Source organism: Ochotona curzoniae, unplaced genomic scaffold, assembly GCF_017591425.1.
Source record: "Ochotona curzoniae isolate NIBS_2020 unplaced genomic scaffold, NIBS_Ocur_1.0 contig_883, whole genome shotgun sequence".
Classification (NCBI taxonomy): Eukaryota; Metazoa; Chordata; class Mammalia; order Lagomorpha; family Ochotonidae; genus Ochotona; species Ochotona curzoniae.
The window spans coordinates 51,784,477-51,812,226 of NW_024466599.1; the positions used below are offsets into that span (position 1 = coordinate 51,784,477).

At 46.9% G+C, this 27,750-nt stretch overlaps 1 protein-coding gene and 1 non-coding gene across 2 annotated transcripts in view; both read left to right on the top strand.

Annotated features, from left to right (window-relative positions):
* The first annotated feature begins 7,829 nt into the window (after positions 1 to 7,829).
* TMEM87B (transmembrane protein 87B) overlaps positions 7,830 to 27,750 on the top strand; it is a 39,649-nt gene continuing 19,728 nt past the window's right edge. The window contains exons 1-11 of the mRNA XM_040993529.1: positions 7,830 to 7,991; positions 10,206 to 10,266; positions 12,789 to 12,880; positions 14,351 to 14,467; positions 16,262 to 16,315; positions 19,126 to 19,216; positions 21,604 to 21,665; positions 21,893 to 22,076; positions 22,990 to 23,089; positions 24,333 to 24,426; positions 25,851 to 25,922. Of these exons, the coding sequence (XP_040849463.1) occupies positions 7,830 to 7,991; positions 10,206 to 10,266; positions 12,789 to 12,880; positions 14,351 to 14,467; positions 16,262 to 16,315; positions 19,126 to 19,216; positions 21,604 to 21,665; positions 21,893 to 22,076; positions 22,990 to 23,089; positions 24,333 to 24,426; positions 25,851 to 25,922 (1,089 nt within the window). The remainder of the gene's footprint in view (positions 7,992 to 10,205; positions 10,267 to 12,788; positions 12,881 to 14,350; positions 14,468 to 16,261; positions 16,316 to 19,125; positions 19,217 to 21,603; positions 21,666 to 21,892; positions 22,077 to 22,989; positions 23,090 to 24,332; positions 24,427 to 25,850; positions 25,923 to 27,750) is intronic.
* LOC121165487 lies at positions 20,752 to 20,883 on the top strand. Its single transcript, XR_005885268.1, has one exon. It is a non-coding gene; the product is annotated as a small nucleolar RNA SNORA36 family (small nucleolar RNA).

The following is a 27,750-nucleotide window of genomic DNA, read 5'->3' on the forward strand; positions in this document are numbered from 1 at the left end:
TTCTAGGACGTAGTTGAGTCACTTGGAAACTGATTGCTTTGGGGTCCTTTAAACAGTGGCTAGCTGACACCCGAGCCCTGTTAGTTCTAGAGCTGTTGTGGGGACAGGCCCTACCCCAGCACGCTGTGCAGGGTTCTTGCCGTAGCAATGTTCTAGGTCAGCTGGTGCCAACAGGCACTTTCCCCAGCCCTTTGGGGTATTGTTCCTTCTCATGCTTTCTGCTGACTCTTCCTGCGGTCTCCTGCGGTTTTCTTCGCACACACTGGCTAAGTGGTCAGCTCAGGATTCAAGGAGGCCCTCCCTTCTGTAGGTCTCCGGAGTGCGTCTTGATGTCGTGCGCTGTCAACTCCAAGCTGGCCCACTTGTTGAGCTCCCAGGGCCTCTAGTTCCTTCAGGGAGTCTGCCGGGCTCTTGTTTGCGTTCTGCCAGTGTGGTACCCTTGGGCGATCCGAGGGCCTGGGGAGAGGTGTTCCCTCCAACCCCGGGAGCAGGAGGCTGTCTGCATAGCCCAGTGCCCTCTGTCTTGAGAACAGCTGCCCACTCCCATTGGGCTTTTTGTGGCAGCTGCTTTGGGCAGAAGGGTGAGTTTTGTCTTTATGAACCGGTCAAGCAGAAATCTCAAACCTACGTATTGTAACGGGTTTTTTTCTTATGGGAAGTTCAAAGCATACCCCTAGGAGAATTAGCAAATCCACCTCCAGGCTTTGAAAAAGAACAATCAATTCAAGACCAGCCTGCTGTTGTCTGTGTCTTGATTCACTTCCTTGAGAAGCAAGTCCCAGGTGTGAGCTTGTCAGACAGGCTCCACCTGCATACAGTGGGCAGCTTTAGGCTGGGCCCAACCACGGTCAGGTCACGGTCACCCAACCTTTTCCCAGTGACAGGTGGGTCCCTCCAGCTGGAAGGCTTCCCCTCCAGGCTTGGAACAGCCATGCAGTCCTGCTCTGGCAGGCAGACCTGGGGGAGAACTCCAAGGCAGATGTGAGCTTGTCAGCATCCCCAAGCTTCCCTGTAGGGGTAGGCTGGGGCACCTTCCCTGGCTCTAGTCTGTTCCCTGTCCCAGTGGCTCCAGCGCTGGATTGCTGTGCCAGGGCTTCCAAGACAAAGGTCCCCCGACGGTGGCTGCTCACTGACATCCACGCTCTCCCACCTCCAGAGGTCGCAGGTCCAATGGAAGCTGTTGGCAGAAGTGAGCACTGCTAACAGTCTGTCTCTCTTTTTCTCTTTCTGAGATAATCTATCTTTACATTATACCAAAGGCTTATTTTAGTGCTCTCCTAAAGACAGGGTCAGTAATTCAAAAATAAAAAAAGCGTACGTCAGCAGGAAAATAAGCATGGATGTAAAAATAATCACATAGAAGAGGTTCAGCGTCACTTAGTTATGGTAAACTTTATTTCTTTATTTTTAAAATTTATTTTACGTGTTTGAAAGGCAGAGTTACAGAGAAATGTAGAGAGGTCTTCCAGCTTCTGATTTGTTCCCCATGGTCATAGTGACCATAGAGACACCAGGCCAAAGCCAGGAGCCTGGGACCCCATCAGGGTCTCCCACGTGGGTGGAAGTGGACTCAAGGGCTTGGACCATTTTCTGCTGCTCTCACAGGTGCATTAGCCAGCAGTTTGATCCTGGACGCGAACCAGTGCTCCTGTGGGATGCTGGATTCACAGGCAGAGGTTTCACTCACTGTGCCCCAACACTGGCCCAGTAAACTTTAAAATAGTCATAAAATCATTAAAGCATAGTAGCATGTAATTCTGTCATTAGAGATCATCTTTTTCATTCACATCTTTCTCTTTTTTAAAGATTTATTTACTTTTATTAGAAAGCCAGATTTATAGAGGAGAGAAGAGATATAGAGAAAAAGATCTTCCATCCACTGGTTCTCTCCCCAAAAGGCTGCAATGGCCAGAGCTGAGCCAATCTGAAGCCAGGAGCTTCTTCAGGGTCTCTCACATGGGTGCAAGGTCCCAATGCTCTGGGCCATCCTCAACTGCTTTCCCAGGCCACAAGCAAGGGGTGGATGGGAAGTGGAGCAACTGGAACATGAAGTAGTGCCCATATGGGGTGCTAGCACTCATAGGTGGAGGATTAGCCAGTTGAGTGGTCATGCCTGCCACTGTTCGCATTTTTCATCAAAGGCTGAACAGCTTCTCTCCTTGACTGGTACGTGGCCTTCTGTCTTCACATGGTCCTCTCTGCAAGTGACGGTACTCCAAAAAGCTCAAGGAAAATGGAATTGAAAGATAAGTTCATTTTGATGCAAAAATGCACATTTCCATGCTTTTACTCAAAGCAGTTTCCTACAGCGCAGAGGGCTGTTCTTTCTTTCCCACCCACATGCTCTGAGTTCCGAGGCTGTGGGCTCCAGAGGCCAGCGCCTTCCTGCAGGTTCCTGGGCCTCAGGGGAGCAGGCTGGTGCCAAGCCCAGGGACCTTGCTCCCTGGCCTGCTTGCTTTTCTGATCGCCGTCTTTCCCGTTTCATGAGTTCTCAGAGCGCTTACCAGGCTCCATACACACATCCATTCTCTTGGCTTGCACAATGCCAACAGCACGCTGGGTATCCTGGTAGCCTCTTCCAGGCTTGCCCTAGGGACATGTATGGGGCACCCATTTTTTTAAAACAATACCCATTCCCTAGGTGTCTGCACTGTCACATTTCTTGTACATGAAAATGTGTGGCCAAAGGAGCAACTCTGGGTGATCCCCTATGAGTGGAAATATATTAGGGGGAGTATACACACACGTATTGTATATATACATATGTAAAACAGATGTGTTGAATTTGCCTGTGTGTACAAAACAAAGGAACAAGTCCACGCTTCCTGAAGGGCCTGGAGAACAGGTAACAGGTGCCTCTCCTCGTTCCCTTAGTATCCGTCATCTGGGTGAATTACCGGAACATGGCGGTTCCTGCCACAGGGGTCTGATCTCCGATTAGAAGGACACCATACGTACTGGATCAGGTCCCACCTCGGTGACTTCGTTGTGTCTTAATTACCCCCTCTAAAGGCCCTCTGTCCAAATACAGTCACACCCTGAGGACGAGGGTTAAAGCTTCCACGCAGATTATAGAGAGAGCGTAACTGAACGGTAAGGCTTCTGCTGGCATCCACTACGCCTTCCAAACAAACTGCTTGCCCCCAAACTCTTATTTCTGGGAGAAAGCAAATATAGGAAGTCTCCAGGGGTGGGGTGAGAGTTCTTTCAAAAAAAAAAAATGACCCCTAAGATCATCTTCATACCCACACTTCAGTGCCGTAGCTATTCTGCCCCACGTTCTTCATCTTGCTCAGGGCTCCATCCCGCGCAGCCCTCCCAGGAATGGCAGGAAGGTGAGCATCCATGCCCCTCCTCACCCAGGGACTGGGGGGATGTGGGAGACCCAAATGCTGCTTGGTGTGCTGAGGAAATTGACAGTGTTCTTGTTTCTTGGAAACATGGTTATACTTCAAGAAAACGTAAGTAACAAAAGTAATTGTCCTAATGATACAAGAGCTGTGGCAAGCTTACTGCCAGTGCTGCGCCATTGTGTAACACCCAGCACTCAGCATGCACGAAGACTTCGCACATGAACTTGTGTCGGACAGCTGCAATTCGAGGCGCTGATGTGGACTGCTGGCATGGGCAGTGTATTGCTCGGAGGGAGGGATAGGAAGTCAACCAGGCTTTGTTGTCAACCTGAAACTGCTTGAAAACCAAAGTTTATTCATTCAAATTTTCACTGATTTAATTATTTAAAAGGCAGAAAAATGCAAACACACACACACAGAAATGAAGAAACAGTCAGGATTGATCAAACAGACAAGAAGATGCTTAATGGAGAAATGATTGGATTACACTACACTGCGGCCACCGTCCATACGCAGGGAAGGAGCTGCCCTGTGCTGCCTTACTCCCCGAATGTCCGCCACATCCAGGTTCAGGCAGAGGCCGGAGCCAGCAGCCTTGCCCTCGGGCCAGGGCTCCCCTCCTTGGGCGGTGGGAGCCCAGTAACTCGAGCCATCACTACTGCCTTCCAGGACCTGCCCTGGTTGAAGTCGGGAGCTGGAACTGGAATCAAACCTAGGTATTCTGGAGCTGGAATCACGGCTCACAAGGCTCATCTTCCACCCTGTGGTGCCAGCATCCCAAATGGGTGCCAGTTCTTGCTACTCCACTTCCCATCCAACTCTCTCTGGCCATGGAAGGCAGCAGAGGACGCCCCAGGGACCTAGGACCCTGACACTCACATGGGAGACCTGGAAGAAGCTTCTGGCTCCTAGCTTCAGGTCAGCTCAGCTACAGCCATTGCACCACTTGGGGAGTGAATCAGAAGATGAAAAAAAATCTCTCTTTATCTTTCCTTCTATCTATGAAACTGCCTTTCCAATAATTAAAATAATAATAATAAATCTTAAACAAAAAACCTAGGTATTCCATGTGGCAGGTAGGTATCTCAATCGATGTCTTAATTGCTAGGTTAAAGGTCCACCTGGTTTCGTTCATTCAAAACTAAATAAATATATGAGATATATAAAACGTCACCAACTGAAATGAGAAGCTGAAAAGCAGATTTGAAAGGATCTTAAGGAAAGAAGGGTTGTAGGAATTATTGTCAGTCTTCTAGCGACACCTACCGGTGGAAAGTGGCTATTGTTCTCAAAACAATGTGGCGGTTCTATATTGTTCTGTAGGAAACTTCAGTAAACAATAAAAAAAGTTATAAAAACAGAAAAAGTATTTCTATGATGTATAATTACAGCTGCATGTGAATAAGAAATATCAGAAACACAACCTTATATAAACATACTCCTAAGACAACCCCAAATCAGAACATACTGACTGAGGGGAAAGGTAAGAAAGGTGATTTGTGCGATGACTCTTCAAAATGTCTCACATGTGGGGCTGATACTGCGGCACACGGGGCTAAGCCACCACCCACAACATCAGCACCACATATCCCACCAACGACCTGGGACCCGGCTGTTCCACTGCTCATCCAGCTCCCTGCTGAAGCACCTGAAACACGGGAGACTTGAGGGAGGAAGGCAGGTGTTAACAGGATGCGGGCACCACCCCCCCCACAGTGCCGGCCCCACCCTCTGCATCTTTGACCGTATTATTTTCACTTGCTGTTCTGTACCTTCTAGTCTTTATTGTTGAACTATGAGTATTTTTGTATTCCTTCCTGAATTCTATCATATTGCCGCCGCCAAGTTTTTTAAGTTTATGTGACTCAGTCAAGCCTCCTGTAATTGTCTGAATTTCTTGGCAATCATTTGGAAATGTCAGGCTGCAGTATCAAGCCTTTGTGTGGGCAGTCTTTGTAGCACGTTTTCATTCCTTGAGGGTCTAGATGCTGTTCCACGCTGTCTTTTCTCTCTCAGTAACTGCATGTGTGACCGCTTCTCTGTTTACCTTACTTGAAACCTGCTATCCTAAATTTTATTAAATATTCAGTGGGGGGTCCAGAGAGGTAGCCTAGCAGCTCAAGTCCTCACCTTGGATGCACCAGGATCCCATATGGGTGTCAGTTCTAATCCCAGCAGCTCCACTTCCCATCCAGCTCCCTGCCTGTGGCCTGTGAAAGCAGTCGAGGATGGCCCAAAGTCTTGGGACCCTGCACCTGTGTGGGAGACCCAGAAGAGGCTCCTGGCTTCAGGTTAGCACAGCTCCAGCTGTTGTGGCCACTTGGGGAATGAATCAACAGATGGAAGATCTTCTTCTCTGTCTCTCCTCCTCTGTGTATATCTGACTTTCCAGTTAAAATAAATCTTTAAAAAAATATTCAGTGGAATACATATCCTAGCTCAGCCCCCCAAAACATCATTTTTATGAAATGCTTGAGGTAGACGGTCTCGAGCTTGCTTGGCTCTCTTGCTTTTCACCGTGCTCACTTGGACTCGTCTCCTATTTTGTGACACTGTGGAATCTGAAGTTTGCTCCCAAAAGTTTTTCTTCACCAGGAGACTTTGATTTGGATGGCAGCTTCCTCCCACTTGTTGCACTGAAGGACTTATGAGGCCTGGACTTCTCCAGGACTGCTGCTTTCTCTTCTCTTCTCTTCTCTTCTCTTCTCTTCTCTTCTCTTCTCTTCTCTTCTCTTCTCTTCTCTTCTCTTCTCTTCTCTTCTCTTCTCTTCTCTCTTCTCTTCTTTCTCTCTCTGTCTCTCTCTCTCTTACCCTGGGCTGGCGCAAGAACCTGGGGGTCCGGGATTCTCCTGTGCGCAGCTCCACATGCTAACCCACTGCTTCCTGTGCTCCGTCCTTTCCAGGTGAGGCACCCACTCGTGTGATTATCACTGGCCTGGCCATCGGGTTTTGATTATGCCATCCTAGTGCATGGCTCTGGGCAAATCAAGCACGTTAAAAACTGCAGTCTCTACTGCTACATTTCCAGAATGATAACAAAATATTTTTGCAAAACTCCCCATGGAGTATCACACAACCAGGGTTACGATCCATTGGTCTAATGCTTCCAATTATTCCTTCCCTGGACTCATCTTTTCCCTCTTGGAATTCAGCTTCTGTCTTCCCACTGTATGGATTACATTCCCCAGTAGCCGCAAGAGCCAGGCCTGGACAGGCCGAAGCCGGGAGCTTCTTCCAGGTCTCCTGTGTGGGTGCAGGGCCCAAGCCCTGGCACCATCTGCTGCTGCTTTCTCAGACACATTAGCAGGGAGCTGGATGGGAAGTCGTGCAGCCTGGGCACACAGATGCACGCCCCATCCGACGTCAACAGTGCAAGTAGAGGCTCTGTCCACTACGCCATGGTGCTGGCCCGCTCTTCCCAGGTTAGGAGTGCCTGCCTGCTCTGCCGTTCACTGCTAGCTAGAACACCTTCAAGCCCACCTCTCACACCCACTGTTAACCTACCCTCAACTCCTGCACAAGCCTTAAACACTGTCTCTCATTTTGTGTTTCTTATCTTCTAGATCTCTGGTGGATGTTTCTGTGATGCCATGACACAGGCATTCCCATCAGATCCTTTCTGCCTGCTGGGAGTGGCACAGACGGACCTACACAGCAGATCTGCAATAGTTACTGGAAAATTACTAAGGGACCAGAAAGACAGCCAGGGCTTCTTGACTATAAATCTCCAATGACAATATGAATCAATGATAGATATTAATCCAAGATTCACTCTCCCACCGGACATCTGAGAACAAACGAGCTGCTGCTCTGACACTAAGACGCGTACCCAGCGTTCACAGTCCCAGGATGCCAGGCAACAAACCAGGCAACTTTTCAGTTGTTAAAATCACTATTGCATGGAAGAAGCCGCGACCTCAAGGCACATTCTGTGCATTTTCCTTCCACTGAAACCATAACTTTGTTTGTGCAAAGCACAGGAAGTCGGCGCAGGGTCAAGTGCAGAGGATGCAAGAAACCGAGATTCCTGCAAGGGAAGCTTTATCCCGCACACCACCTCACGCAGAGCCCTGACAGCCCCACTCTCCCAAGACGCGTGCTGACTCCACCCCCTCTTCAAGCCACGCCCACCGTCGGGCCCGTCCCAGTCCAGGCAACGCCCATCCGCAACAGACGCGCAGCGCCACGCCACACCAAGGCCCCGCCCCGCCAAAAACCACGCCCGCCCACCCAGGCCCCGCCTCCTCGCCAAGCCTCTGCCCCAAGCCACGCCCCCAACCACGCCCAGCCTCGCCCCACCCGCTGCCACGTCCCTCGCCCCGCCCAAGCCCCGCCTCCACACCGCCCGCCACGCCCTGGCCCCGCCTCCTAACGCCCTCCGTTCTGTCTGCCTACGCCGCAGCCCCGCCTCTTCACCCCAGACCCTTCTTCCTGCCGGGGGCGGGGCTGGGCGCCAGGTGCGGCTTCCGCGTCAAGATGGCGGCCTCCTGTCGCGGGGCCGCTCGGCACCTTCCCGGCCGCCCGGTCCTGCCCGCCGGGGCCCGGGTGCTGCGCGTCGCCCTCGGGCTGCTGTGCTGGGCCCCGGCGGCTGTGGGCGCCGTGCCCGAGCTCGGGCTCTGGACAGAGACGGTCACCGAAGTAAGTGTGGTCGTGCGGGGCCCCGGCGCTCGCGGCGGCGCACTGCTTGAGCCTCTCCGGGGGTGCGCAGTGGGTTGCCCAGCTTCGGGAGGAGCGGCCGGGGTGGGCGTGCAGGGCTGCCCTCGACCTCCTCAGCTCCTGCTGGCGCAGTCCTGGCCGCCCGCGACCTCCTGGAGCCCACCCCGGCGCACCTGGCGGCCTCTCGGGTTTGACCCTTCCGCGCTGCGGCCACGGCTGGACCCTACACGCGTGACCTCCTGTGCAGCTTCCGCGTGCTTTGCACTAATTATCTGCTTTCCTCTTTCCGCCTCTGGACACCTGCGTTTCTCTCTAGCTCCCGTGCCAGGTCTGGGAGGGAGAGAGAGGAGAGAGGACAGTGTGTGTGTGTGTCTCCCAGTCTGCAGGCACGAGTGGGTGGAAACTCTTGCAGTAGAGAACTGCCCACATGCAGCAGTTAGAGGGCTGGATGTAGGCAGAATGCAATAGGATTATGGAAAGTCTTGTGAAAGAGACAGAAGTCGGGAAGAGGCATTATCTTAACCCTGCTTCTCTAGGGTCCGTTGATTGACTCATTCAGTGCTGAACATTTTCCATATGTAGTGAAAGGCTATCCGAAGGCTTACATGTGACATTTATATTTTAAATTCCTCAACCGGAAAAAAAAGGGGGGAGGGGGAGGAGGGCTCGGTAGTACCAGAGATCACGGATGCTTCTGACTCCCCCAAGGCTGCACAGAGGAACAAGAGCAGGGAGCTGCCTGCCACCTCTTCCAGGGCTCTGCGGGTTGGGGTACTGCTTTGTGCTGTAGCCTGCACCTCTGAGCCACTCTTAGGGTTTCCTGCTGCCTGAGCAGTCAAGGGACCGTATTGTAAATGGAGACGGAGATACTGGGAGTAAGTGAGTCATATGCAGACTGTTAATCAGCTTGAGTGAGCTATAAAGTTCTTGGACACATAGTCTTCACATGGTGTGAATCCAAAGGCCACAGAAGGGAAGAATGATTTTGCTTCCTGGTTGAGAAAGAGCAATGTGTTCCTTGAGGGCCCTAGAATCTTTTGTCTTTGTTCCAATGTGACTTAGGCTAGTGGTATGAGGGTCTTCTTTGCAGAAAGTAAACTGAATTCTCCACCCTCCTCCATATGTTATCAGAGCCTTGTCCTGCGGGCCATGAAGGTAGAGTGGGCCTTCCTCTAATTTGTGCTGTAGATCTAGCAAGAACTGGTTCTTTGCGTGGTCAAGTTCAGCCAGCAGTTGGAGCGCCTGCTGTGGGCTGTCTGTGCGGTGAACTAGACCAGTTGCTGCTGTGACAGAGTTGAGTTCTAGACACAGCTGTTTCTCCCAGCAGGCTCACATGATGGTGGGGACAGTGGACACATGAGCGGGACATTGCGGCCTGCTATGCTGGAGGAGAACCCTGGCTGGAGGTTCCCTTTGGTGAAGCAGCCGCCACATGGGCGAGCCTGTGTGTTTCCGCTGAGTGCAGTTCTTGTAGGGATGCTGGAGGGCACTCAGCCCCACCAGAACCCTTCCACCCTTGCACTTGGCTGTGAGCCTGAGGCTCTGGATCTCCTGCAGGGAGTGGAGGATACCAGCTTTCAGCCTCTGGGGAATGGGAGGAAGCGGGGGAGGGGGGAAAGAAAGTGGGAAGGTGGTGGGCTGCTAGGTGCTTGTCTGGTTGGCTCCAGTCAGATACTCCCTGGCTGCGCAGGTGCAGAGTACGGGTCAGTTGCCTCCGTGACTGTGGTGCCTGGTGTGAATCCTGCCTGTTCCGTTTCCTGTCCCCGTTTAGCCAACGTGTATCGTGAGAGACAGCAGCGGGTGATGTGGCTGGTGTTTGGTTCTCTTCTCCACTAGCAGACCCAGATGGAATTCTCTGCTCTCGGCATCAGTCTTGGCTCAGGCAAAGCAAGTGACAGTGGGTGGAAGATGTCTGTCCCTTTGTGCTTTCAAATTAAAAAAAAATAATAATACATTCATGTTGATGTAAGAAGTAACGTGCATTTGTGTCATCTCTGAACCTCAGTGGAGATTGTTCCTGTCAGGGGCACGCCTGGGAGGAGACACACAGGAGGGATTGAGGCAAGTGAGTGATCGGACCAGATTTACATGTTTTGAAAGTATTCCAATCAGGAAGAAGTGCAAAGGTTGGAGCTCTGTTTTGAAATGATACAGGAAACATTTCTTAACGAGTTCTATTTTTGCTTTTCATTTTAGAAATCAGGACCTTTGATATTTAAGAAAACTATGTTTAACTCCACTGAGATCAAGTTTTCTGGTGAGTATAATCAATACTAGTATCAATAGCGTGCTATGTGAGTGACGTCATGAGCGTCAGCCTACTGTGTAATACTTAACGGACTGAATAAGTGTGTTCTGATACTTCTGTTTCACTCAAGACTTGGTTATTTTCAAGAGGGGATTTATGTGATCCTGTTGCAGAAAATGTAATATGAATCATGCCTTAAAAGTCATAAAGTAGGCTTATACCAGAAAGGGTTTGGTTTCTGTGGGATTTGAGTTGGTGTCCTAGATTTTAAAAACTAAATTTCTTTTATGAGTATGTGAAACATGGCGATTGTGATAAACCCATCATACCCCTTAAAAATGGTACATTTAATGTGCATGATAACATGCTATGTAGTAAAAATGGCTGGACAGAAACATGCCAGCTGCTGTTTTGGGGCTTCTGAAGGTGGAAATGTTTGTTAGATGGATGCTGTCTGTCCTCTGTAAATACGTGAACACCAGGACTTCCCAGGTTTTTCAACATTTTTTATGCAAGTTTCTTTCTTGTATTATTTTTTCCTCTTCTGTTTTATTTTTAATTTTGTGGTATAATTCCATAGGCTCTGGGATTTCCCCTACTTCCTCCCCATATTCCCTTCCTCCAGCCTATTTCTCTCAAACTATTACAATAGTATAGTCCTTCATAAGTGGTCACAAGTCCATAATTCTGTTATTTAAGTGTGTCCTGACATTGCTGGTACAGATAATGGCAGACAGTCCAGCATCCTATTGTCTAGATATATCCAATAGTTTTATTTGGAGTCCATCTTTGATTTGAAAGAGATGCACACTGCATTGTATCTTCAGATCTGGATATGATAGTCTCTATTATGCAGTTACTATACATTCCTTTAGATGAGAAACCATGAAACAAAATCAACAGGAATAAAAATAAAACAAAAGAGTTACAACACCATGGTCTTAAGTAACATGCTGCTGAATAACCAATGTGTCAGTGAAGAAATGAAAAAGGAAGCACAAAAGCTTGGAAAAAAATGATGCCACTGAGTGATCTAAGAACAGTGAAAATTTTAATGAGAGAAAAGAAATTATTTGAAGAAATGAAAATAAACAATATCAAAACTCATGGGTTGCAGCAAAAACAGTGTTGAAAGGGTTATTGATCTCATAATTTGCGTAAGGTTGCCTTATATCAGAGAACATATGATATTTGTCCTTTTGGGATTGACTTATTTCACTGAGCATAATGGTCTCTAGTTGGGACTATTTGGTTGTACATTGAGTAATTTACTTCTTTGTAATGGCTCAGGTTTTTCAGCATCTGTAGCAGGTTTACATGAGGTCCTGGTGGCTGTGTCCGATTCTTAACAGTTTACACTCGGGGCCTGGGGACTCAGGAGGAGTGTCGGACAGAATGGCTGATGAAAACTGGCTTTCTGGAAGCCAACACTGTGCTCCATTCTCTTCCGAGCGTCTGTGCATTGATTCTGCCGAGTGTGGTTCGGGTCTCAGAGTCTAGACAGATCAGCTTTAAAGAGACCTCAGACTGGTGCTCACAAGTCCTGTGGGGAAAAAGAAAGTATTGTGAGTTGCTGAGTTGATTGTAAAACATCTTCTTGTTTGCCGGAGGCTAGGCTAAGTCAGGACGGTGATGCCAATAGATTTAAAGAAAGAATGGGGCAGCACAGTCATTTAATAGCAAATACCTAGCAGGTCTAGTCAGTCAAAAGCTGTCCATGTCCAGCAGCTGTGTGGGGGGGGCCGGCTTCGAGGACGAGGACTGCAGTGGGGCAGGTGTGGCTGCAGCATCCATGAGCCTCCTTGTACCACTGCCACCCCCACCAGGCAGCCACGTTCCCAGCTGGGGCTTCCAGGGCGGTGAGTGGGCAGGCGGCAGTTAGCTGCTCATCACACATGTGCTTCCCGTTACTGTGCTCTGAAGGGAGTTAATGCTCTGACCTCAGGGAGCAGGCTGAGCGCCTGTGTTCTCACAGTCCTGGGGGTGTCCCTTGGGCCTGTGTCCTTATAGTGACATCTGCCTTTCCTTTAGATGGCTCCTCTTCCACTTCCCTGTTAAAGATTCAGTCATGTCAAGCCAGTGTTGGAAATCTCTGAATGAAATACAGTGTCTTGGCAGAGTAGAGGAAATCCACATGGATCTATCTGAATATATATACAGAAAGTGTTTGAAAAACTTAGACATCCATCTGAGATTTGAAACACACACACCCCCTACACCCACACACACCCTTCCCTGCGAGCTAGAAGTAAAAGGAAACATCCTCACCATGATGAAGGGCGTCTGTAAGAACTCTGTCACTAGTGTCACCCTCACTTCTCCCTGGACTGGTGAATGTAGCTTTATCTTAATCAGAAGCTAAGCAGGCATTTGCACAGAAATTGGCACACCGCGTATATGAAAATACAAAGGATCTGAAATGGCAAAAATGGATTTTCCTTTCATTTGAGAGCAGAGAGACACCATTCTGAGACTTTAAGTTGGTAATACAGTATAATATAATATAAAAATGAGACTTTCTTTCTCAACAGTGAAGTCGTTCAGCTGTCCCCGGCCTGTGAAGTTCACCATAGAGTGGTATTTGAAGTATCATACGTGTCACAATGAACAGTCCAAGCTGGAAGTAAGTAAAACATCTTTCCTGAATGTGAAGTTATGAAGAAAAAGATTTATATTAGGTCATCGGATGAGGAGGCTATAAATAGAGATTATAGTTTTAGAAATGCCGCAGAGCAATACTGGTATTTAAGACAGTGCATCCAAGTATATTCTGGAATTCCATGAGCTCTTAGTTTCCCAGAGGGTAGCTTATGAAAAATGTGAAGTAAGTATTTAAATGAGACATGTAGGAGCCATCTTTAAGGAAACTAGAGGTCACATACAAATAAAAAACTTCATTTGAGGAAGAAATGTAAGTTTCACTAGATTAAAAAAAAGTTTCACTAGATTAAAAAAAAAATTTAAAAAAATTAGTTCTTAGGGACCTACGAGAGAACAGTCAGATCTTGTGGAGTTGGGGAAGAGAGGAGACGTGTGGGGAGAAGCAGAGAGGAAAGGCAGGGCTGTTCGGAAGAGGGTGCAGGCGCCGCGGCACTCAGCAGCATGTGAATTTGACGACCCAGTTCCAGGACACAACTGGCACCCATATGGGATCTCGGTGCATTCAAGGGGAGGATTTAGCCACTAGGGTACTTTTGAAGGAAGACGTTTTATTCTGGCTCATAGTTTTGGAGGCTTACAGCTCAGGATTGGGTGACCCCGTGGGAGTAACATTGATGAGGGCCAAGGAGAGCGGGGTATGTGCGAGGGACGGATCGGCTGGTGAGCCGGGAAACAGAGCAGCTGGCCCGACTCAGCTCTGAAGCACCCCGTGCTGAGAGCACCCCTCCACCCCGTGGACGGAGGTGTCCACGCCTCCCACACACTGTCCTCAGCGGGAGGCTCTGAATCAGTCAGTGACCTGTAAAGTTCCGTATTTTCTTCCACGTTTATTAGCTTTCTGTTCTGTAGATGAGCTCTCGCCTTCCCTCCTCTCAGTGAATGATCAGTTTTCGCTGTTATTTTTAAAAGTTGTCACCTGTTCCTGCTCTTCTTTCTTTGTTCACATTGTCCTTTGTGTGGGCGCACATAACTTTTCTTGGTGACCAGGAGCTGCCCGGTTTCTTCATCCCTGCTGGGCTGAAAGGCTTCTCAGACTGGGGCTGTGTCAGTGAGCTCCCCCCGCCCTCTGCTGGACTCGCTGTCTTTCTTTGCTTACTTTCTTGGTAAAGTGAGATGAAACATAAGTGCCTCCAAGACAATGTATGCTTTATTTCTCTGGGAACTGTTTCCTTGTGGTGGTATCTTACGTCCTTTTGTGAAATAAGATTATATTTAGTTACACGTTACAGTATCTAAACACATTGGGGTGATTAAAATGATAAGATTATCTTAGTTATACTTAACGTTCAGAAATCCTTGCTATTTGGTTATGTATAGGTTCATTCTAAACTGAGTAATGTTTTGAATTTTTTTTTTAAGTATTAACTTCCGTTTGTCTTCTAGGACAAAGAACGTGGAAATAAATTATAACATAGAGTTTTATCTTGGGTAGGAGCTGGCCCGGGAACATGAAGACTTTTGTAGTTATTTCAAGAACGTTGACTGTTGGACTGCAAAATATGAAAACTTGGATTGCAGTAGTGATTTGCAAGTGTTCCCCTCACTGAATGTGAGTAGCCCTCTTTCCGTGTGAACACAGAGTTCCTTGTATTCACAGTGAACACACGCGTGAGCTGCCCACTCCGTCAGAGTGCTCGCTGGGAGAAGTGTTCTGTCTGGTCACGCAGCTTTGGCTCTGTGTGTGTGATGCTGCATTGTGGAAGTGCCTGGTGGCAGCATCCTTGTGAGAATCGGATCCAGTGGCTCTCGTCCTGTCTCTACTGCTCTCATGCCTTGGCCCCCGTGATCTCATCACAACCGTTCTCGTCAAGGTCACCCATGACTCTGTGTTGTGAAATCCAGGATGCAATTCTTGCCATGAACTTGAGCTGCCAACATTAACATTTTTTTTCTTTTAAAGATATGTTTATTTTTATTGGAAAGACACATTTGTAGAGGAACTACAGGGAAAAGATCTTCCATCTGCTGATATACTACCCAAGTGGCAGCCACGGTTGGAGTTGAGCTTATCCAAAGCCAGGAGCTAATAACTTCTTTGGGTCTGCCACGTGGGTGCAGGGTCACAAAACTTTGGGTCGTCCTTGACTGCTTTCCCAGGAAGTGGGAAGTGGAGCAGCTGGAACACGACCTGGTACCCATATGGGATCCTGGTGTATGCAAGGCAAGGATTTAGCCACTCTGCGATCATACTGGGCCCAGAATTGACACTTTGGAATACTTCCATTTCTCCCTCCAAGCATGGGAGGTAGATTCTTAAAATGCTGGGCCCGGTATGATAGCCTGGTGGCTAAATCCCCGCCTTGTACGCGCCAGGATCCCATTCGGGCATCTGTTTGTACCCTGGCTGCTCCACTTCCTTTCCAGCTCCCTGCTTGTGGGCTACAAAAGCAGCAGAGGGTGGCTCAAAGCCTTGGGTCCCTGCACCCGCATTGGAGACCTAGAAGAGGCTCCTGGCTTTGGATCGGTTCAGCGGTGGCCATTGCTGCCACTTAGGAAGTGAAGCTGTAGATGGAAGATCTTTCTGTTTGTCTTCTCTGTGAATCTGCCTTTCCAATAAAAATAAGTAAATCTTAAAATTTTTAAAAATTCTTAAAATGCTGACAGCATTCTTACTGGGCAGTGAGATTCAGGATCATTTTAGCCTACGTTTTTGTTCTTTAAATTCCAAAATGAAAGTAAATCTTTAGGAAAATTTTTTAAGCATGAGTTAAAGTGTGGGACTAGCACGATGGTTCAACTGGCTAATCCTCCATTTGCCAACACCAACAAACCATATAAGTAAGTGGTGTTTTATGGCCTGGCTGTAACACTTCTGATTTAACTCTCTATTTATGGCCTGGGAAAACAATAAAGGATGGACCAGAGCCTTAGGACCTTGTACCCATGTGGGAGGTCAGGAAGAGGTGCCTAGCTCCCAGCTTTGGACTGGTTCAGCTCTGGCCATTGCAGCTGTCTGGGGAGTGAACCAGCAGGTGGAAGATCTTTCTGTCTTTCCTTCTCTCTTTAAATCTCCTTTCCGGTGAAAACAAATAAGTTTTCATTTTAAAAAGTGTAGTAAATGTAGTAAAAATGACCTGCAAACGTTGCCCTCATTCAGCTTGGCACCTCTAAGCCCTTTAGTTGTGATCATTCCCCCAGGAATGGGGAACACCATCCAGCAGCGACCACACTCTTAAGGACTTTTGTACTCATAGTTAGCATATGCTAAGATTGGTTAGCAGATGCCCAGCTTTTCAAACGTTTACTTCTCCCTCTTTTTTTTTTTTTCCTTATTACGACTACTTTTTTTTCTCATAGAAATACAGAAATATAAAATGCAATTCTTTTCTTTTTTTTTTTCCAGAATAAAGAGCTAGCAACAAATGTCAGAAATATTTCAAGCCAGGAAGGATCAATGGTAAGCTACTTTATTTATGTTTAGAATTAAATATACACAAGTTATGTGATAAGACTGAAAAAAAATCTTGTCAACATTGTGGTACATTGAGTGAACCTGCTGCAGCCCTCACGGAGTGCTGGCTCAGGCCCAGCTGCTCTGCTTCCAGTCTAGTGGCCTGGTAGTGCGCCTTGGAAACAAGGGCATGAAGACCCCAGGATTCAGGTCGCTGGCATCTGTAATATTTTTCTGGGACCCTGAGTTTGCTCTGTCTGTTGTGAGCATTTCAAAAATGAACCAGCACTCATCTCTCTCTTATCTCTTCCTCTCTGTCACTCTATCTCTGAAATAAAGAAATAATTGTTCATTTTTAAAAGAAGAAGAATCTGAAGGATAGATAAAGTGGGATCTTCATAAAGTTCATGAAAAATACATATTATTGAAGTGGCTACTTGTAGATTAAGAAAATATTTTTCTCCAAAATATTTTGGTGCTGTTTTTCTGAAAGTACCTTTCTACTTGGAGTGTGATTTAAATTAGGGTTATTAGAATTGAGAAAGGAGAAAAACTTTTTTTTTTTTTTTTTAGAAAGATTGCTTATTTGGGGGCCTGGCACAGTGGCCTAGTGGCTAAAGTCCTCGCCTTGCACACCAAAATCCTGTATGGGCACCAGTTTGTATCCCAGCTATTCCACTTCCCATCCATCTCCCTGCTTGTGGCCTGGGAAAGCAGTCGAGGACGGCCCAAAGTCTTGGGACCCTGCACCTGCGTGGGAGACCCAGAAGAAGTTCCTGACTCCTGGCTTTGGATCTGTGCAGCACTGGCTGTTGCGGCCACTTGAGGAGTGAGTCAGCCAATGGAAGATCTTCCTCTCAGTCTCTCCTCCTCTCTGTGTATCTGCCTTTCTGATAAAAATTTTTAAAAATCTTAAAAAAAAAGATAACTTTTTCAATTTGAAAACATTATTGAGAGAGGAGGAGAGAAGCGTCTTCTGTCTTCTGAGTCACTCCTCAGCTGGGTGCAACAGCCAGATTTTGTCAGACCAAAGAACCCAGAGCTGCTTGTGGGTGTCGGGGTATAATCTTGGACCGTCTTCTGCTGCCTTCTAGGTGTGTTAGCAAGGAGCTGGATCTGACAGCACTCATTATGGGCTGCTGCTGCACAACACTGGCCCAAGAAATATTTAAAGATGTGTTCTTGTATATATCTGTATGAATTTGTGAACACTGTTTCTGACTTCATCTTTTCAAAATCATAGTTTAACTTCTATGCAGCTTTTTTTTTTTTTAATTTCACTTTTAGATATGTAAGACAGCAGAGTAGTCAACTGTTGGCTCTCAGAATATAAAGAAATGTGTGAAAGCCACAGATGTAGCTCCCAGGGAGGGAGTTTTGGTATTTGGGGGGCTTCCTAGGCGTGATGACGAGTCATGTATGGAACCCGGGAGCGGTCTTAGGAGAGCTTGACGCTGGCTTTATACTGTAACTCTGAGTGTCTCTCCCTCCCCGGCCATTTCTCATTCCCTTTGCAGTGGCCAGTCCAGACTGCACACGTGCCTTCCCACAGCCCAAAGGAATGGAGGGAAGGAAAAGGAAGTACTGAGGAAGGTGGGCTGCAAAGCGTCTGGTCCAGTTATGTGGGGGATTGGAGGAGTGATTGGGGTTCTGTCAGGCAGTGGTAGTCCTTGGTGAGGCTGTAGGTAGCATAGTGTCTTAAGGAATCTTTTAGCCTATGTGTAAATGATCTGTGTCAGCACTCCTCCTGGGAATTCAACCCAACTGAGATTGAAAGCATTCTAGAAAAGGTACAATGCAGTGTAATCACCATGTCGCATATTCATGGTGTTAGCTACTAATGATCTAGAGGTGATTGGACGTATATATGAAGATGTGCAGAAGTTTGGCAAGTTGTCCGCCAATCTGCCTAAGGAACTTGAGCGTCTGCAGATCCTGCTGTCCACAGGAAGGGGGATCCAGACTGTACTGAATCTGACTGATTTCTGATGGGTTATCTAATTGCTTCCTTCCCCATCCCAGTTATTTTAAATGCACATTTAATTAAATTGAATGCCTTATAACATTAAGATGAAACATAAGAAAAATATTTGATATGAGAAGCCTAATTGGTTTATGCTGTGTATATGTTTTGAAGAATTACACTGTACCCCATAAAAATGTATTACTTATTAATTAAGCATTTTAAATAAAAATATTTGGGGGTGGGTGCATGACCTAGTGGCTGTGTCACTGCTTGGGGTACCTGAGTCTCACATCAGAGTGCCTGGTCCGAGACCCAGGTCCTCTGCTCCTGGTATGCGTCCTTGGAGGAAGTAGGTGACAGCTCAGGTAGCTGGGCCCCGCTGCCCATGTGGGAGACCTGGATGGAGTTCTAGACTCCTGTCTTTGGCCTGACCCAGCCCTGGGTCTGTTGTGGACATTGAAGAAATGAATTAGCAGATGGATAATCTGTCCCTTCATCTCTCCCTTCCTTTGCTTTCCAAATAAAATGGAAATAAATAAAAATGTTAAGTTATTTGAATTGTAATATCAAATAAAGCAGTGGTAACATTGGGACAAGTTGATAGAACTAGGAAAGATCAGAGACATCACGGAGTGAGGAGAGCTCCGGCCGGCCGCCCTTGGAGTCGGGGCGAGTGGTGGGGACGCCGCCCGTGCTTCCCCGCTGCCCCTTGCTTTGCTCTGTGTGGTTCGTGTTTTTGGAAAGCAACCCAGTTCAGTTTCCAGCATTTAAATGTGGTGCACGGTTGTTTACTGTTGCTTATATAGCCATTTGTTAAGAATAATAAAGGATTTTTTTCCCTCTTTTTCAGGATGTTGTGGCCAGAACACAGAGAGATGGATTTCATATCTTTATTGTGTCTATTAAAACAGAAAAAGTAGATGCGAGCTGGAATTTGAATGGTATCGTTAAGCTGCATGCGTGTTCACTCTGCATTTTCTGAACTCTGTGTTTTTGTCATTGACCCAAATCTGCTTCTCTGTTAAAAACTCATCCTTCAAAATGCATGTCCTTATTTAAAGGCTTAAAATGCCATGCTTTTATTAATGCTAATACTGAGTTCCTAATGGATTAAAAACTCTGTTGAGCAAAAAGTAAAGATGAACTATTTTATTGACAAATAATAATGTGTATTTAAGATAAAATTTTTAAATTATTTTTATTGTTTTCCATGATGCTTTTTTTTCTTTTTTTGTCTTGTGCTCTCCTTTCTTCCATTGTTCTTCTCCCTTTTGTCCTCCCCTTTCTTCCCCACTTTCCCTTCCGGCCATTTCCCTCGTATTACTACAGTAGTATGCAGTGCTGTAACAGTTACAACTTTAACATTCTGCTATTTAAATACATCATCGGATTGTCAGTTTAGACAGTGATAGAAAATCTAGTATCGTACTGTCGAAGTGTGTTTACCTGCTTCGCTGGAGTCCACCTTTCGTTCGGAAGCAGAGATGCGTACTGTGACATATCTCCACTTCCTGGTGTGCTAGTCTCTATTGCACAGTTTGTCTATGAGAATATATGTGTGTACTTGTTCACCTACACATCTATTTGTTTTGGATTTTGCATGAAGTTTGCCTTAGAGAAAATGTATTTGTCCTTTTAGGGATTGGCTCATTTCCTTGAGTGTAATGGTCTCTGGCTGGGACCATTTTGTTGCAAATGGTAGGATTTCATTCTCTTCTTATGGTTGTGTAGTGTTCCATGAAATAGAACAGCTTCTTTATGCACCCCTCTCTTGAAGGACAAATTTTAAAGTTTGTAGTAGAATATAAAAATGCATATTTTCAGGCTTAAAATGAGTAGGCAATATCTTTATCATATTTAAAGTGGATTATGTTCTTCATTTCTTTCTCATAACCATAACTGGGGGTTCAGAATTTTTGTTATTTAGAATAGTCTATTTTAAAGGATCTGGAGCATAGCGGTGACGGTTAACATCCTGCCAGCCGTGGCTTGCATAATCTGTCCCACACCTCCTGCCCACGGTGGACCCTGTGTGCCTCTGTAAGCTCTGGTTCTCTGGTGCTCACAGGAGCAGCCTCAAGGCAGCAGCTCGCAAGGGCAGGAGTGCTTTCACAGGTCCCAGGGTTGGTTCCTCTAGTGTTTTCTAGACACCGGGTCTGTTGGACCAGTGAAGGGCCAGGGCATGTGCATGCTGCTCATGTTCCCCCACTGGGACCGGAAAGTAAAGCCAAGCCTGGCTTCTCTATGTTGGGGACGAGGGTGGCAGAGGGCAAGAACCAATGAGGAGAGACATACATGAGCGTGGAGAAGGTTGCTGAGGGAGGGGTGAAGGTGTCCTCCCGGAGTCGGCGGTCATGGGCCAGACTGCCCGGTGGAGGGAGCAAGGACCCTGATGCCATTCTGCCTCCTGGCTATCCCGCTGCTTCCCTGTGGCTGTGACACAATCCCTCACGCCCACGAGCCTGTACAGAATAAACACCAAAGTGTTGAGTTCAGTTCAGGGCAGCTTCCCTGTTCTGTTAATTAAACTTTGGGACATTGAAAGGGGCTGGGAGATAGAACTGGATAGAAAATATCATGCTATTCATTTATCTCCCAGACTACACAGATATTTCCTTGCCGTTTTGGAGGCTAGAAAGTTCAAGATCAAGGGCTAGCAAGTGTGGTTGTCTGGTGACAGTCCAGTGTGTGCTTCCAAGGTGCCCTGTACTGTGTTCTTGTGTGGTAAAAGAGCACAAAAGGTGTTTAAGCTGTGCCTTCTAGCTCCGTTTGCCAGGGAATTACCCCAAAGCCCCGCCTCTTAACATCACCGCAGTGGGGTTCAGATTGAGCACACAGCTTTTGGGGGGCATTCAGACCATGTCACAGTGGCCCTTTGTGCCCTCTTTCCTGGTCTTGCTTTGTTCCGCTGACGTCACCAGGCAAGTTAGTAATCAGAGTTGCCTCGGGTGTCTTTCGTTGTCCTTGACACTGTTTATTACTATGATTTTTCAGATAAAGCCCAGTCTAGAGGCCCAGCTTAGGTTAAAGGAAATCTGTGAATCTGCAGGAAGGCACGCTACAGTTGTGCTTGGTAGCCCAGCGACACTGTGCTTCCTGTGAAAGATCAGATCAGTGCAGATGGTTAGCTACAGGAAAAGAGATCTCAATCCGATTGCATAAACAGACGGCTACTAATTAGCAGCTTGGGTATGTTAAGTAAAACTTGGGTGTTTGCTAGTATGGCTTGTATTCTTGGAGTTCTCTGGAAAATGAGCTTGTTTGTAAAGATTGAAGAAACCTGAGGATTAACTTTCATTTTTCTCTTTTCTCCTCCTGCTGTCCACAGTGTCTCTCTCCATGGTGGGGCCCCACGGGTATATCTCTGCATCAGATTGGCCTCTCATGATTGTGAGTGGTTTTCATTTTTTTCCCCCTTAAGATGTGTTTTGTAACATTTTTGGAAAACATAAAACGTAGAAACTTGGGGGTGATTATCTGCCATTATCTAATGCTCTGACATATTCTCCATGTTTGGTTCCAGGGTGAGAAATGAAGTGTTTATTATACTTTGTTGTAGAAATTCCATGTCAGATGATGCAAAGGCCTGCCTGATAGCGCTGCCTCTCTTCCCACAGTTCTACATGGTGATGTGCATTGTTTACATATTGTACGGTGTTCTCTGGCTGATGTGGTCTGCGTGTTATTGGAAAGACATATTAAGGATCCAGTTCTGGATTGCAGCCGTTATTTTCCTAGGAATGCTTGAAAAGGCAGTTTTTTATACTGAATACCAAAACATCAACAGCACCGGCCTATCAAGTAAGTTTAACTGTGTCCCTAATTCTAGCATGATCCAGAAATTTCCTAGCGTTTGTGAGCAGAGCTGTGGCTCATGGAGGCCCCATCAGCACCACTTCCACAGGAGGCAGTGTGAGCAGGGGCCGTATTGATCTTCTGACCGTGTCCAGACGCTGGGAGGTAGATCGCAAAAGGACAGAGAAGTAAAATGCAAGTGCCCCTTACCCCAGCCCTACGGCCGGGAGAGAGCTCAGAGCTGTGTGTGGGGACCCTCTCTGTGACTCTTCCTTTCAAATAAATAAATGTGTGGGAAAAAATTTCCAGAAAGAAAAGTAAATTGAGGAACATCTCATATGGATGCAGAGTAAGAATCTCGGCCTCCTCCACTTCTGATCCAGCTTCTTGCTGGTGCATCTGGGAAAGTAGTGGAGATGATGTAAGTGCTTGGGCCCCTGCACGTGGGAGACCCAGAAGAGGCTCCTGGCTTCAGGCTGGCCTAGCCTTGGTAATTGTGGCCATTTGTGAGTGAACCAACAGATGAGAGAAAAAAAAAATTATGTCTCCGTCTCTTTCTGTCACTCTTTCAAATAAATCCTTAAGAAAGAGAGAGAGGGGGAAAAAAAAGTGGGAGGGAGAAAGGGATGAAGGACAGAGGGTTGGAATTTGCCATGATCAAACAAAGAAGAACATAGGAAAACTCATGGAGACAGGTTTCCTACTAAGAGAAAATTAGCTGCACCCAGCAGAGCTGATCTGATGCAGAGTGAGACCTTTCACTGTGGCTTTTAGACATCATTTGGATTAGAGGACTTCTGAGTCCAGTGTGGCTGCTGGGCCCACAGCCATAGGGTCGTTGTGTGCAGTGCACCTGATGGGCTTGGTGGGCAGCTGTGGATGTGCACACAATGAGCAGTTTTTCCTTTCCTCCCTTCAGCCCAAGGTCTGTTGATCTTTGCGGAGCTGATATCTGCGGTGAAGAGGACGCTGGCTCGCCTCCTGGTGATCATTGTGAGCTTGGGCTATGGCATTGTGAAGTGAGTATTGGTGGGTGGAAGTCAATCCAGGTCTCCTGCCCAGTGGTTTAGTCCCTCTGCACTAAGCAGAAAGTTCAATGTCAGTACAGACGCCAAAAAGAGCAGACTTAACAAGCATGTGCTTGTAAAAAGTTTCTTATTTTATGTCACCTACAATTAAAGACCTTGAATTTGAATTTTTGTTAGGTGGATAAATAACCAACGTGAAAAAAAATGGAAACATGTCAAATGATTCTTTCTTTAAATTTTATTTTAATGTTTACGTAGTTGATTAGGGTGGGAAGGGTCAAGGGTTAGAGGAAAGTGGGTGAGACTATTGTTTTTAAATTTTCTTTTTTCTTCTTCCTGTATCTGGGGAAGAGAGGAGGCGAGTGGAGAAGCAGTACCCTTCCTCCCAACCACTTTAGCACCCAGGGATGGGGCACAGCTACTTGATGTCAACCCAGGGTTCTCAATGTGGAGCATGCTCTGAGAGTTCTGCTGAAGTGATTTCGAAAGTTCTGGGTGTAAGATAGTTTTCATTCTCGGGTCTTTTTTCAAGCTACTGATCTCTTTTCTGTCCCCAAACCTCCTGGTGTCCAGCAGCCCAAGCATTCCCGCAGGGTCTCCTTGCTGCACTTTCCTGTTGCAGTCACCTGGTAGCCCCGGAAGTCTCTTTCCTTGCTCGGCACCCTGAGCACTCACTTGCACATCTTTCTGCCTGGCACTTGCCTGTCAGCAGGCAGTGAGGAGCACACAGTGATGGAGTTCCGTCCCCTGGTATCCTCTTTCTCTGCCAAGTCGCAGGTTGGGGATTATCTCTTAACAAAGTGCAGCCCAGGATAATGTCAGTGGAGGACTTAAATTACAATCTGTGCCGGTGGCACTTACAGGTTGGCGCTTGTTTTGCTGGATTTCAGCAGCCGTGCTCTTCCATGTTAGAAATAATGCCAGCCATGTGTTAACCACATGGCTTATATTTAGTGGTGAAGTCTGGCATTTTTGTGCTCAGGACACCCCTTCTTGTGATTTTACAGGGCTTAAGTCTTAGAAGAAGAGACCCATTTTCTTAGGTCTCTGTTTCTGCTGTGTTCTCAGGAAATCCAGTGTTTGCAACTAGGCCATGCCTCACTGCAGGTTCAGAGCAATTGGGTCAGATGGTGACTTCTGTGATCTCGGAACAGGGGCCCACTCCCATATTCTGACACATTGAACTGACCAGGCTGTTCTAATTTTCTGTCTCCCATCCCCTCTGTTATTGCAGGCCTCGCTTAGGAGCAGTCATGCACCGGGTGATCGGACTGGGGCTGCTGTACTTCATCTTCGCAGCTATTGAAGGCGTGATGAGAGTCATCGGGGTAAATGGGACATATTCCCTCCACCCACCCTGGTTGTTGCTGTGAAATGAGATCACCAGCTTTGTAGCTCCTCGGGTGAATTCTTAATGATGGAACAGGCCCAATTTGAGTTTCTTCCCTGGACATATTTCCCCGGAAGCTGGATGTTGGGCAGAGAACTTCTTAAGTGGGTGTCTCTAGATGTTGTCTCAGGAATTAGTTCCATCCTAGAAATGTTTATAAGTGTTTATCACTAAGAGCGTTTGTCCTTGTCATCGTGCAGTTTGTACACAACCATGTCCTCAGTAACGCTGACTTTGAAAGTGTGAGTCAAGTAAACAGAAAGTTAATCATCCAGAGCAGACAAACACACGTCTGGTGTGATTTGCTCTAAGTTTTCTCTGACTTTCTAGAGAAATATCAGTATTTATGTCTGTGAGGACCCTCACTTTTCTAGCTTCAGTTTTCTTAAGAAGTGGTTAAGGACTTGGTATATTACTTCTCATCTGATTCGAAAATCCTTGTAATTTTAACCAAAGGGGTCTTCTGGATTAGAGGCGTACGTGAGATCACTGCCCAGGGTGGTTAAGTTTACTTTTATTTATTTGAGAGGCACAGAGAGCAAGAGCTCCTGCCACCCAGGGCTTACCCGTACCCACTGCAGCCTGCAATGTAGGCGGGTGAGGGTTGAAGTTGGAAATACAGCCTAGGTCTCCCACACGGATGGCAGGAACCCATAGACTTGGGCCATCACTGCTGCCTCCCCGTAGCTGCTATCGTAGGAAGCTGGAGTCAGGCATTCAACCAAGGACTGCACTGTGGCCACCGAGGGCCTAACTGGCAGGCTGGATGCCTGCGCCTACCTCACAGACGGATCGGATCCTTGAAGCAGGACATTGATCCCACAATGTTTTAAAAGAATTCATTCTTCCTCCTCTTGACTTTTGATACATCAGCCTTTCATGCTAGCTATACCTGCCCTTTTCTTCTTCAAGTGTATTTATTTTTACCTTTACATAATCACGAAAACCTCTGAATCTCTGTATGTTGTTTACACAGAGTTAACTTGACTTTGCTCTTGTCCTTTCCCAGCACAGTCAGGAAAGGTCACGGGTCCTGGTAGGGCTGGTCAGGTGCAGGTGAGTGTGAGATGATTGGCCTAGCTGAGCTTGGTGACATGTTGCTTGTAGCCCCCATCCCTTCATACAGTTTTATATTGCAATGATGAAACGTAAAGATGACAGAGTCACATTTGCTGCTGCCAAAAGAGACAGTTTCCATGTTCTTGAACATAGTTCTCCTAGGAAATAAATGTTTCTGCTGCACTGTAAAGTGATAGAATAAGCTGAGTTGTTTTTCTTCATTAGATGCTATTGCTATGATATAATTCAACTTTTACACTTTACCTACTTTCCCCCGCCCCCAAACCCATTTTTATCTTCCAGGGTTCTAACCATTTGTCTGTTTTTGTGGGTGACATTGTTTTAGCAATTATTGACTCCATTTTTATATGGTTCATATCCTTTACTTTGGAATTTGTTTATATCACTGCTTTCAGAGTGCTTTTAATTTGTAATAATAATAAAAGAAATATAGTTACACATTATTGTTACCTTAGCATAGAACTTTAGTTGGAAGTGAATAAGTAAGAATATTCCAAGCATGGAATATCTTTTTTTTTTTCCTATTTAGTTCGGCATGGATGAAAAAGGTGCTGACCCTGTATGAAGGGATGCCGAGCCTGGGAGTGGAGACAGCTGTGAAGTGAGAGCAACACAGCAATAGTACTGCACTGTTGGGTGCTGTGGTTCTGAATAGGGGAAGAGAGAAATTAATGAGACTTGACAGAGGGGGCAACATTAAAATTGAGACAGGGAGGATAAGTAGCAATTCACTGGAGGAGATGCAGTCTGGGAAAAACTGAGGGGAATATGTATTTGGAAGCATGAGAACACAGGGGGTTAGGTGTGGAACACCCCAGGGTAACTCAGCACAGGTGAATAGGTGTGGGAGAATCATTGCAGGTGGCACCAGAAGGGAGAGAAGAAATGAAGTTTCCAGTTCCTCCTGAAGGCAGAAAATAGAGAGGAATCAAAGCTGTGCATATGAGTAACTTGATGAGCTCTGTTTTACAAAGAGCTCAAGGATGGCCAAAGACCATCCTTTGGGAGAAGCGACTCGAGGCAGTCGTTTGCAATGGTCTAAAGAGGTGGCGGGGTCAGAAATAAGGTGGGGAGATAGGAATGTGAGTGCAGATGGTAGACCTGTTAGAAACAGGTGACAGTGAAGGCAGGCATCTCTGCAAAGAAGTCTTGCCTATCGTATTTGGTTGGCTGGGGCAACGCTGCCATTCCAGGGCAGTGAACCTGGAGGAGGGACCATTAGGAAGGCAGTCTGAGCTACCCAGAACATTCCTGCGAAGAGTCAGAAGTGATGGTGAAGCTTGGAGGTCATGTGCAAGGGAGCTGCTGGCAGCTTTGGAGTAGCTCTAAAGAGCACTTAGACCAGCGAGGAGAAGGCATAACCAGGATGGTGCCTGGAGGGAAGTCCAGGGGAAGATAGAGGTGAGGGCAGTTGGCAGTGCCCGGTGCTGCAGAGTCAGCCATACCAGGCACCCACGTGGGAGTCATTCCAGGGGCTGACGCCATGCTGCTGTGGGGGAAGCTTGAGAGGCCGTGGGTCTCGCGTGGCCTCCTTTGATTTACTGACAGCAATTGAGTGTGGAGAGTTCCTCAGTTTGTTTCCTCGTTTTGGCACTCGTGGAAATGGGAAGCATTCTCCAGAAGACTACCTGGTCAGAGGGAGATGCAGTGCTCTGCAAACGCCAGAGCATGACTCGTCTGTTTGCTGTGTCTGTGTCCTCTTAGGCATGCCTTCCTAATAAATGTGTTTCATTTTTATCATGTTCTTTTGCTTCTGTTGGCTGCCTTCCATGCTGTGTCTTTCACCTTTACATTTTCTTGTTTTATGTTCACCGTATCTCTTTGCATTTCCCCTCCCTATGTCTCATCTCCCTTGATGCTGGGATACTAACACAGCGCTGCCAGCAGTCGACTGTGCCCAGTCCTTCGGGGGGGCTTCCCACGCCTGAGCTCTCTAAGCTTTAGAATTTCCTCCCTGTGACTTCTCAGTGTGCTTTCAGGTTAAAAAAAAAAAAAAGCCAAATTACTCTTTTTAAACCTTACTCTTCATCTATGACCTTCTGAAATCATAGATGCCTTTGCAATTCTAGTGAGAACTGTGGGGTCTCCCCACAGAATACAGACACCCACCCAGTTCTCATAGGACAGGCCGCTTGATTTAAGAAGCTGTTTCTGATTGAACTGGCATAAGTAGCCCTGTTCT